The sequence below is a fragment of the Manacus vitellinus genome, unplaced genomic scaffold (genome assembly GCF_001715985.3).
Source record: "Manacus vitellinus isolate BGI_N305 unplaced genomic scaffold, ASM171598v3 scaffold_2_pilon, whole genome shotgun sequence".
Classification (NCBI taxonomy): Eukaryota; Metazoa; Chordata; class Aves; order Passeriformes; family Pipridae; genus Manacus; species Manacus vitellinus.
The window spans coordinates 401,159-413,934 of record NW_021940208.1 but is presented as its reverse complement, the minus strand read 5'-3'; the positions used below and the strand labels follow the sequence as shown (position 1 = coordinate 413,934).

At 40.7% G+C, this 12,776-nt stretch overlaps 1 protein-coding gene across 1 annotated transcript in view; it reads left to right on the top strand.

Annotated features, from left to right (window-relative positions):
- TENM4 (teneurin transmembrane protein 4) overlaps nucleotides 1-12,776 on the top strand; it is a 349,236-nt gene that overhangs the window by 221,732 nt on the left and 114,728 nt on the right. Inside the window, exon 12 of the mRNA XM_018071344.2 lies at nucleotides 423-608. Coding sequence (XP_017926833.1) covers nucleotides 423-608 — 186 coding nt within the window. The remainder of the gene's footprint in view (nucleotides 1-422; nucleotides 609-12,776) is intronic.

Genomic DNA, 12,776 nt, shown 5'->3' with positions numbered 1-12,776 from the left:
AACAAGCCATAAACAGACTTTGCCAGCACTTAACTTTAGGATCAGTATTTTATCAGTACATTGTTTCAACACTTATCCAAATTTTAATTAAATGTGACTTTTGTTCTGCTTATTGGAAGAGCCTTCCCCTTTGGATTTGGGGATCACAAAAGCTCAAGGAGTGCAGGAGAATTAGAAAGCAAATAGGAGGATCAATCACAGCAGACCCCTGCAATCCATGTCCATCTCGTTTTTGTAATATACTTATTAGATTCTTATTGTCAGGAAGGATTAGTGTTATGAGCTCCAGGAATTCCTTTCATTGCCCCATAAGGCGAGGTAGTGAAGTGTGTCTGCTTTTCTTAACAATAACAGTCTGGATTTTCCCCCTCTCCCTTCTCTCCACCCATATCCCCTCCTCTCTCTTCTTTCCTCTCCCACAGAGATTTGTGCAGCGGACTGCGGAGGACATGGCATTTGTGTCGGAGGCACCTGCCGCTGTGAGGAGGGATGGATGGGCACAGCCTGTGATCAGCGAGCGTGTCACCCACGCTGCAATGAGCACGGGACATGCCGGGATGGCAAGTGTGAATGCAGCCCGGGCTGGAACGGAGAGCACTGCACTATTGGTAGGGAGAAAGAAAAACCGACTCCTTTTAAAAGAATAATTGATGATCAGGGAGGAGAGAAGACGCATGCTTAATTGAATATGTGTGACTTAGTGTAGCATGAGCACCCTTGTTCTTGAATTTCAAGTTCTGACATCATACATTTTCATGTGGGAACAAGGCAAAATGTCCTTTCATTTGTTGATGGCATAGCTATATATATTTTTTATTATCAGACAAGATGTACACCTATGTGGTGTTTGACAAGCCTTTAAATGTCAGCTAGAAGCTTTTAAAAACACCCCACTTTATCTCTCTTGAGAGGTCTTTCTGTGGCTTCCAAGACTCCTCTCTACTATGGTCACAGCATTTTTAGAAACATGCATCTGATTTTAAGTTTTCTTTCTTTTTATTTGCTCCATTATTTGCACTGTCACTTTGCTTGCCAGTATAAAAGAGGAAACTGCAGTCACATGATTTCTGGCTGGTATTTAACTCTGTCTTGCTTATCCCTTGTCTGCTATGCTACCTTTCTAACCATTTCACTCGCCTCTCGCTTTGGTTCTGTATTTCTCATGTACCTGGCATTATTCATGAGCTCTCAGTGTCATGTCTGTTATTATTATTATTAATAAGATGCCACCAATATGCCTAAATCATGCAAAGAAGTTCAGTTCTCACATTAAGAAATTTGCAGCATCATTAATGAACTGCCTCAGCTTCACCTTTCTCCTTCATCTCACTTAAATACTTAATGCATTTTCCCTTCTTCCTTTTTTCTGACTGTTATGCACTCAGCCACTTCAGTCCCCATTCTGTAGTCATGCTATAAAATCAGTAACATTAAACTCCCCAGATACCTTTCATTACACGTTAATAGAAAACTAAATTAATGAATCCAGTTCTGTTCTCAATAATACCTGTGTGGACCTGAAAAAATTCAGTTGAATTTAGAACAACTGTTCCAGAGTGAGAATTCTCCTCCAGTCATTTTATTTTAATCAGTTTCTTTTAAAGACAAGAAAATTTACCTCTATATTGCTTTCATTATGCCAAGATAGCTGAAAATCACACTACATCAAGACTAACCGCTAGCAATACCTGGGCAAATGTCATTGTAGTTATTGTGTGGATTATCAGCTTAGTTATATGTAGACATCACTTACTTTGCTAGAACACCAGGTGTGTTTGCACACGCAAAGACAGACAGGAAATGAAGCCTGATCACAATATTTTAATTTCAGCATTAGGGTAATTGTACAAACCATATCCGTGGCTCAATTCTACTTATCATTTATTTATGCTAATGTCACTCTATCACATTATGGCCTCCACATGTACCCCCCTAATCAAACATATCTAGCTTTTAAAACTTCCTCTGTCTCATTAGTCATCATATTCTGCATTCTTTTCTATGTCCCTAGCAGCTTTCATTTCTTTTTGTGAGAAAGGGATTAAGAAAAACCCTTTCTTAAATTACTTTAAAATTAAGAGAGAAGTCCTGTGTTAATTGAAATCCTGCGTTTCTATAATGTTATTTTATAGCCTTTTATTCAAGCAAGTTGATTTGGAAAGCAAGACGTGATTCATGAAAGGGTTTTAAAAGAAAAAAATAAGTTCAGCGAAAGGCCCCAAATCCAGGGGACAATTTTATATGGAAGTTATTTATGCAGAAAAAAAAGTCTGATTCATACCCTCAATGCCATTTTATCAGTTCTGCTGCAAAACCAAAATGCCACTAGTTTGGTATATGGTATTTCTCCACATAGCTGATATGCTCAGACTGTTTTCCAACAACAAGCTTTTATCTTTCATGGTAATTAAATTTATTTGTAGTGTTCCTCACTCTAAGTATAAAGAATCCATGTTATCATGGGAAAGGTCAGCACTGCAATGCAGTCAGCATTGAGATTTTACTGGTGCACACTATCATTTCGTGTGCTACTGCCTTCCTATTGCAGCACTGCCTTGGTTTAGGAATCATTCTTTGATACTTAGAGTGCTGGAGCAATTCTGTTTCTTTTCACTTTCCCCCCTCCTCATCTTCTTGCATGGTGATTTAGCAACAAATTTGTACATAGTCTCCTGCCTCTGAAGCTGTAAACACTATTTCCTCCAGAATATTTCATTGATGAATGTGTAGAATGTAAAGGAGATTTGGCAAAGTCATAAATATCCAAGAAAATTGAATAGCTTTAGCAGGAGTAATAAGCTAGTTATATTGGCACAGATGAAAGGACATTGACTTGGAATTACATTATGTGGAAAGCATTCCCCTTGTCCTTGTGTATTTTCCCTGCATGGCAACTTGTTCTGTTGATAATAATTCCGTATATGTCTTTGTCATGGCCCGGTTTGCTTTAGCACTGACAAGCATAAAACCCCATTGCTGAAGTGATGCTTTACCAATATTGCCATGTGTGCAGGTAACATGGTAGAAATGGATGATACAAATAAGGGACACTTCTGTTTCCTGTCAAGCATGTGTGAGAGTAAGAAATCCTTCTGTTTTGTAGGTCATAGGAGGCTCTTTCTTATGGTGTACAAGGAACTCTGATCCCAGTGGATTAATTTTATTTGCTCCTACGAAGAGTCATGTCACCAAATGTACTAGCTTGATTGCTCACATTCGGAGATTTCATTAGAGGAACCCCAGTTAACTCCCAAGTAGGAAATTGATGCAGAAGCTTGCATTCATCATCCCAATTCAGCGAACTTAGTGCAGGAGAGTAGAGCACAAAGTTGATTATCTAACTGCAGGAATCCTGAAACCCAGTAGAAGGGTTTGGTTGATTTCTTAAAGGAACAAAACACACCATGACAACAGCCTCAATGCCAGACTCCTGTGACGGGCTCTCCAGCATATTCCAAATTCATCCACAGTTAGGAACATTGCAGGTTTTTTCTGTTCTGGCCCAAACCACATCCAAGGAGCATGGTGAGTTTTAGGAGCATTGAGTTTAAAGGTGAAATAAACTCTCTTACTGTGGGCTCTGAAAGGCCAAATTATAGCTCAGCTCTGTGGTAGGCTGCTCTAAGGGTTTGATTCACAGAAAGCAGCACAGAAAATTTCATGGGTTTAATAAAGAATCATAGAATCACAGAATGGTTGGGCCTGGAAGGGACCTTAAAGATCATCTAGTTTCAACACTCCTACCATGGACAGGGAACATTCCACTAGGCAAGGTTGCTCAGATGGGGCATCCACAGTTTCTGTGGGCAACCTGCGCCAATGTGTCACCACGCTTATATTAAAAAATTTCTTCTTAATACCCAATCTGAACCTACCCTCCTTCAGCTTAAGGCCATTCCTCCTTGTCCTATGACTACATGTTCTTGTGAAAAGTCCCTCTCCAGCCTTCTTGTAAACCCCCTTTAGAACTTTAGAAATTTCCCAGGCCTGGCCCCAAATTTGATAGAGTTGAGGATATTGCCTGGCTAGTACCTCAGGTGCTGTGCACCTGTGGTGGTTTGAAACTCCCAAGAATCTAATTTCTAAACACAACCATTCGTTATTGGGGGAAGGGGAAAATATTTACAAAGGTTTATTTACACCCACATATATATTTACATTACATTAAATTTCTCCCCTTCTTCAATAAAAGTCCAAGAAGAAAAGAGAAAAGTCTTTCTGTCACTTCTCAGGCCTTCATTTCAGTTTTTTGTGGCACTGGTTACTGTCCTTCATTTTCCTGAGGCAGCAGATTTAAGTATGGCAGTCAGGACTTTTATTCTTACTTTGTGGAAATTTCAACCCCGAGCCCGAGCCTTCGGGGGATTTCCTTGTAGATCTTCACTCCTCTTGGGTTAGAACATTGAAGGCAGCTTTCAGTTCAGTCTTACCAACGCTCTTTTGCTCTGTCTCAGCTCGACAGCTTGATAGAATCAGCAACAGCAGCAGCAGAGGGCACGGCCACCTCCTCCGCATTCCGTCCTGGCTTAGCTCTCAGGACAACTTTGGGTTTTCAGCTCCTTTCTCCCTCTCTCTAGCTGCTGCTGCATTTTGGGACTCCCTAAGGGTTTGGAAGTACACCCCTCCTCTTCAGAGAGTCTCTGGTTTTTGGGAAAATAATACAGTCTTACCTCAAACCAGCTCTGTTGAGTTTTCCTCCGTTTTGTTGCCAGCTCTCCCTCCTGCAGGATCATCTCTGCATCTTTCAGCCAGCTTCACATTATCTCGTTGCTGCTGGCTATTTTTTGGTTTTTAGCCATCGCTGTCTCTGTTCAGGACTGCTCTGCTGCTGCTTTCAGTGTCTTCTGTTGCTGCTGACAGTAAGGAAACTTTTCCAGCTCTTGATTATGGGACCTGGTCCAGCTTTGACACTATACCGGGTCTCCGGTAGCCTCGGCTGGGGGCTGGGGGCCCTTGGCCCCCAGAGGGGCTCACTGGCCCCCTGCCTCCTCGTGGCTCAGATCATGGCTACCCACCTTCTAAACTGTCTTCACCACCTTCTCTTCCGTTTCTATGGGCATGTAATTTCCGTAGGGCGCACATGGACTACTGATTGGTCCAGTATTATCAGTGGGGCAAACCATTACTACCTCAGAGAAAAGGTTTTTCAAACCACCACAGCATCCCACCTTGGAGATGTAAGGGGAGAATTCACTCTGCCTACGTGGGCATTGCGCTGAGTTGGTCTCTAGTATGTGAATCTCTTTGTATGACATTTTACTCCCAACAACCCTTAATTTTATGATTCATATAGGGTTATTTAGAAAAATGATGGCAGAGTTTCTCTGTGTGGTGGAGTTGGTATGTTCACCATTCTTGAACAGCCTGGACACAAGAACAAAGCTATCCCTGGAAGTTCAGTTGCTTCAGCTGAATACCTCAGGGTCTCTCTCCAAACAATCAACAGCCTACCAGCAGGATTTCAAAGCACCTCAGTGCCTAATTCCCACTGATCTCCACAAAAGCTACATGCTTAACTCCTTTAGAAAATCTGGTCCTGTCACGCACGGGTGATGTATGCAATAACAGTGCCCAGACAGACAGGCAGACAGCCTGTCCCACACAGGCTTCTGCTTATGGCACCATCAGCCTAGGTTTTGTTTTACTTAGTGAAACTCTTATTTTTGAGAAATCTGCCCCTTTAAAGTTCGCCTTTCATCATCCTTCTTGCATAAATAATCACACATGTTCTGAATAGCTGGGGTCGTAATCAGTGCCTCTCCCTTTTGGCTGGAGCAGCTGGAATCCAGACAAGGCACAGGTGGATCCTGATCTCTTCTCCTCAGCTTTCTAACGCATCAATTGTGCCGTTCGAATAAAGCAACTCAGTCTATGCATGGCCCAAGATAAAAATAAGCTCGCCAGTGTCTGGGGAAGGTTCTCACTACCTTGTAGATGTGGTGCTTAGGTACTTTAGTGGGGGACCTGGCATCTTCAGGTTAATGGTTGCACTCAATGATCTTAGAGGTCTTTTCCAACTTTAATTATTCTGTGATTCTACCCTCAGCCCAACAGAGCAGATAGTCAGCACTCAGGCATATGCACAGCAGAAGTTGAGCTGTGTTTGACCCTCTGGCACCCACCCTGCCTTTACTCTGGTTTGGATGTGTACCTTTGGGCAAGAGGATACCATGATTCTAGCAGTCAGTGGAAAATATGTGCTTTCCACTTTGTTCTGACATGATCTTGCATCAAACTGAAGGTAATCTGTCCTGAAGTAGTTTGGCAGCATATTTGACAGTAAATATTAAGCCCAGATGAACTTTAAAGACAGTCTTTTCTCCTGCCCGTTACATAAACTTCTTGTACCATTCAGCAATGGATGTTTGCTTTCTCCTCTCCTTCACATTTGTGTGATTTCGGTTGAATTCCAGTGATTTCACTGAGGCTCTGTCCACTTCACACCATGGGAAAGATAAAGGGAAAAAGAATATTTGGAAAATGAAGAAGAGTGTGCTGGGGAGAAAGTCCTTCTCAAGGACCTGCCTGCAGCATCACTCACTTCTCTCTTCCTTTCCTCCCTCTCTGTGAGCCAAGGGAAATGCTCATGTTATCCTTCCCAATGCATTCAGACAAAGCAAACCAAGTTAACTCAGGCTAACTTGGTGAAAAGAGAGGACTTTCACAGTGAAAAATGCTCACATAGCTCCTCCTGTAGCAGATCTGAAGTGGCTTCCAGGAGGAATATGGTGACATGTAGCTGAGCGTGGTGCTGCCTTTAGATGCAGGGGACATCTTACAAAGCTAGTTTTTTTCTGAGCTCCTACATAAATCCTCAGCATGTCCTCCATGCCCACAGGGTTTCCAAAAAAGTGTTGGTGGGGAACAAGATGATACTTTAATGCCAGAAGTATAACATGGGAATGAGCCTATATGGGTTTAAAAAAGAAAGATTCCTACTACCATGGAATACTTCCATAGAAAGCCCCATTATTTTTCAAATTACAAGAAAACATTGACACATAACTGACACATGGTTGGTACTGGCAGCTGCCTCCACTGCCATCAGCTGCACCATTCACAGGTTGAGCTGCTGTGGACATCAAAATCCAAGAGACACACTCCTAGGCTTTAGCCATCACCCAAGCAGATGGTGAACTGTTCTTTCTGCATCACTCCCACTACACCAGGGGGATTAATTCACCTCCTTGCCAAGCCTCATAACTGCCCCATAATAGGTTAGCTCTGATCCTCCCATCCCTCCCTGCTTATGGACAATAGTTCTTCAATGGATCCATTAGATTCACAGGATGGAAATTCCTGGAAGGGCTATGACCTCCCAGGTGGGCAGCCTGCCTGAATGAACCTGAAACAAAAAGCTCTTCAAAAGGTACCAGGACACAACTGAGAGATTGCAGGGAGCAGGCAAGAGAACAAGGGAAATTAAGTAGGTATTGAAAGAGAGAAATGCAAGACTCAGAGCCTCTTTTCTTCTTAATAAAGACCAGCTGGTGTTAGGACAGAGAGTGCCGCCTGCTGGCATGCACCAGGACTCCCTAAGGTAGGGCTTCTGCTTATGACTTTGCCACCAACTTTCTGTTTGATGCCAGAAAATCAATTAGAAGGTGGTTTTCCAAATTAATGTTCCATGGGAATTGGGCACGTGACTGCTCCCATGACATCTATAACTTTCTTTTTTACTTTTTTTTTAAGCCCTTCTTGGAATGAGTGTATTAATACTTGCCTATCTGATAGAGCTGCCATGAGGTTAATTTAATATTTGTAAAGTAATTTGATCTGGGGCTAGAGGATGCTGTATAAATGCAACGTATTACCATTACAAAGATCCAGGGAAAAGCCTCTCCCAGTCTGATAATGTCACAGAACTGTGCCTCTTTGTGTGGAAAAATATAAGACAATCAGGTGAGGTGGAGCACATTCAAATGACTCTGCCTTTCCTGATAAAAACCAAAGCAGTCAGAAAAATGGAGGTAGACTTGCAGAGCAGAGCATTCTGATATATATACATATTCACCTATATATATATTTATATAAAAACACATCTATGTATATATATATAACTTTCCTGTTTCTCTTCCTGATTTTAATGAGCAAAGATGACTGGATGCCTAAACACAGCCTTTTCAAGCCTTTTGACTGAGGAGCACTGTGCTCCACCGTTCTTCCTTTTTTTTTTCTCCTCATAATCAAGGTTTTTCTTTTCATATCACAGCAAACTCTGCCTTTCTAGCACCTGCACAGTCTCATAGTAAGCTGCAATGCACTTATTCAATCCTACCTTAAATGTCCTGTCTTTTATCTCCCAAGCTCACTATCTGGATAAGGTAGTGAAAGGTATGCTCTTCCTTCCTATTTTTCCTATTGTCTTTGTGTTTCTTTTTAAAAAAATGCACTGTGAACATGATGTGTTGAGGTTGCATCTCTTCCTCATTATCACCAAAGTGCTCCCTAATGTCTGGAAGGGTGAATTTTCCAGTCATTTAGGTAGGAAATACCTCTGTAAGTGCTGTGACCCTGTGTTAACATCGTATCAGTGTTCCTACCCATTCCCTTGTCCCTGCCCTCCCCTCCAAATCATCTCTCATCTTCAGCCTTCCTACTCAGGTAAGACAAGTCAGTAGGAAACAAAAGTGTCTGTGAATGCAGCAGGAGCCCGTATAGTGATGTGTTTTAATTAAATGTCTATGGTCCATTTTGTAACACAGGTGAGTGCACTTTCTGTGTGGATTCCTCACGTTTTTGATCCATGACTTCCAAGTCTTATGTGGGAACTTAAACTAATGATATATTGTTGTTTTGGGGTTTTTTTCCTGAAAAAAATGTTATGACCCCAAAGCCTCTGGTTGCATAAATCTGAAATTAATAATGTTACATTAATGTACAGTACAACAAAATCCAACCTTAGGCTCCCATTTGTAAGTGTAAAGCAAGTCTAGGGCCCAGGTCTTTCTTCAAAAAAGAAGTAAAGGAACTGAACTGTTAAAGAACAGAGATCATCTGCTATCTTAAAAAAAATGCAGTTCTTTATTAATCAGAACAATGAGCTAAATTAATTTAGGAATTTTTAATAGAAATAGGCATTTCCAAAATGCACTTAGCTTTTGAAAAATATTGAAATGGCATGCATATGGTTAAATACAACAATCTGACAATAAACATGATTGAATTGGACACAAATATCTTTCTACATGACTGATTTGACACTAAGAGCAACACAGTGCTGACACCACGCAGCATCATATGTTTGCTGGTTAAACAAACTAAAAAAATTAGGTTGAACAAATCCATTTTTTCTGTAGTGTTACCCTCCTTTTCAGGTTTTGAACAATCAGATATAGCAGCTGTGAGAGCCTGATGATGAAGAACAGATATGCCTAAATACTGGCCCAGTGAACAGTTAAAATGAAGTCTCTACCTTATAGAGCTTGTGTGGTGTGACAAGAAACATGGTTGCCCTACTGACTTCTCAGGATGAATTTACAATTTAATGTTTCTCTATTTTTTTCCATTAAGGCTTAAAAGCAGGTTCAGGTACAATTACAAACAGGGAAAATCTTTGAACAGACAAATATTTATGATGAGGAAATATCTACAGTTTTAAGGCTTCCATCTTCAGTGTAAGGCAGCGGCTGGTAGCTGTCCTTGGACCCCTGTTTATAGATCAGTAGATTGTTCAGTGGTAGTTAGTTTTCTCTAATGGCTTTAGCACCAGTAAAATATCCTCAACTTTATTCATATTAGGAGGAATAAGTGCATCTGTCTTAGATCGAGCAAAGAGGGTCACTTGTTGTGCCCTTATGAAGTAATAGGTGGCGTTCTCAGAGGAAGATGAGGATCACCACTAGGGAGTGCAATTAGAACCTCCTGTTAATATTTCACATCTCAGTGTTTTGCATTTCAGAACCCCAGGACTCCTCCTTTTCATTTCAACCCGTATTGGAGAAGGTTGCATCAAAAGGTAGCAGATAAGCATTGAGGGGATAAAAAGATGAGAAGTTAACCTGCGGAGCCTGGACAAGAACCAATTTGCCCATTCAGTGACTCAGTTTTTTAACTAAGTCTTCTGTAGCTGTCATATTCCCTCTGGGAATATCCCCCTTTTTGACTCACCTTTATGCCCAAGAATAAAGACGAATTATATTTAGTGAGTATTTCGGTAGGTAACAGGTTAAGCAACATACTAAGAATAAAAGACTGTCTCTTGCCACGCATGGCTTCTTTTGGAAAGATTAGCAATAGCTGAAACATTAAAAGTACATGGTTTTTTACTTGGCTAACTGCATGGTGTGCATTTTTCAAAACTAAATTACTCATGCCCTTTTGGCTTTCTTAATTATTAACATCTTTCTGGTTGAAATCCCTTCCCAGTAATCCTCTGTTGTCAAGGGTGAGCCTGATTTACTGCTGAATCTTTCCTAGAGCTTTACTATAAACCAGAAAGTCAGAAAAGATGCAGAATTGTTTCTAAATTGGAGGGCAAATTTCAATAGCAAACATCAGCATAATTAAACCAGGAAGCTCTAACAAGACTCGGAGTGGAGTCTTCTAAACTAAGGCCTAATTAACACTGCTAATGCTTAAAATGAAAAGAGGTGCCTATTATTTTAATAATAATTCAAAGAGATGCTGATTTTAGAGAGAGCTTCTTCATCCAGAATATCATTGGATCTCATGGTACATCAACAAAATTAATTTCTGTTGCTGAATATCAATTCTTACTCTTCAAAAATTAATATTAACCACATTAACACTGTAGTGAGGCATATAAACAGCTAGTCTGAAATGTAAAGTTGCTGAACAACATTTGAATTCAGAGATGGCTGCAAGGTAACTTCTTTGGGCTGCTCCTGAAGCTTGAGAGCAAGTGAGAACCCAAGGTCTGACCACAGTCAGTTCCCTCATTTGTGCAATTAAAAACTGTAGGAGCTCTGGCAAGTAACTTTGTAACCTTCCTATTACAGAATGGATCTGGTCAAGGATTTCTGGATTCCCACCATCATAAAATATCATTGTGATAGTTTCAGAGTTGCATGAGTCTGGAGACACTTTGCCAAATTTCTCATCATTTGCAGGGATCAGCTGATGCTTTGCTCCTCACCCTCAGTCCTACAGAAGCTTCTGCAGGGGTCTCTTACTTGTTATTGTTCTCTCAAGCTCCAGGTGCTTGCATCCTCACATGTTGCATTCAGCCATGTCCTACTCGTCTCAGAGCTCAACTGCTGTCTGTGGGACTTACCAGGACATTCATCAGTGCTTTCCTACTGATAATAAATAGTCTTATCTTCTAAGTCCAATTTCAAGTGGCAGTGAGGTTTGTCTTGAAGAAAAATCCTACTGAACGTTGTTTATAACTGGACTAATTAGAGAAGGCTTTAACTGTAGAGATCATTAAGAGCAGATTATTTACCAGCAATCTTAAAAATGGCAGGATAACTTCTGCTGACAGTCTCCTTTGACTCTGATACCCTTTTCTTGTCTAGTTCAAAATTAGCCCACTTTTTATATTGCTTCCCTGGTCTGTTCTGTCTCTTGCATGGCAGACCTGACATCAGTGTGAATGCCCTCCAGAATCATCATCTTTCAGCAGCAATTTCATGTGCTTAAGTTGGAAACTCATATAAAGGGTTTCTTCCCCCTTTTCCCCAAAAAACCTATTCATATGTTTAATTCTCTTAGTCACTCAAGTACAGCTAACACCACAGACAGGAATAATGGATCATTAATGACTTCTAGCTATGAGAAATCAGAGCTGCAAGATTATGGTTGTGTAAATCTGTGAGGATTAAGCCATCCTGCTGTGTTGATATTCAGAAGCACTTTGGAAACAAGATGATCTTTTTGCTTTATTCCCCAGTATGGAGGAAAGGAGAGGATGCTTATTTGTATCGTCCTTTCGTCGAGCACTTTAAAGTGCACTGTTTGTGGAATGAAGAATATTGTACCTTCTTGTCCCTGTAGTGTAAGTGATGGTCAAGTCTTTATGCAGTGAACCAGTCTAGAAATGGTATTACTTATAGGTCCATTCTCCTGGATATATTGGTTTACACATCTGGGTTGTCTTCTAACTTTCTGAAGGTCCAAGTCCTCTGTCAGCTGCTGTTCCTTTTTTTCTTCTATTAATGGTTTACTTTCTCATTACTTCTTAAAACTGTCTACTCTCCTACTAAACCATGCCACTGGAGAGGTTCAATTTAGTCCTCACAGCACTGATAGTTTAAGGAACCTTGTAATATAATGGTTAACATCTGAAAACTTTTATGTTCCTGTACCTGTGATGAACCATTTGTTTCATTAGGAAAGAGTTCTTTCTGGCTCCTTGAAAGAGCTTTATCTCATTAGGAACCAGAGGTGACTGTCTCTTTAGCAGGAAGAGACAAACTTACTTGCTACACTTGAAAGATGCCAAGAGAGTAGAGTATGAAATTACAGGTGGGAGTTATCCTACTTTAGATATCTACAGCATAAATGTTGATATCTCATCTAGTCACCCTGGATTGCCTTAATAGTCAAGAAAAGGAATAGATACTTTTGGAAGGCATAATTTCATGAGGTACTCACTCTCTTCTATCTCTCCTCTCCTGATTGATGCTTTTCCTCTTTTTGTCTGCTTTCTGAAATGCTTGGTTTACTTTCTCTGGGTCCAGGTCAAGAAGATTCAGAGGAAAACCTGAAAGTCCATTCAAATACTCTCAAACACATTTAACGTAGACAATGAATTGCACGCACAATTCAAAGACACAGAACTGAAAGGGGTCTCCTCAGTTAGAGTCCAGTCT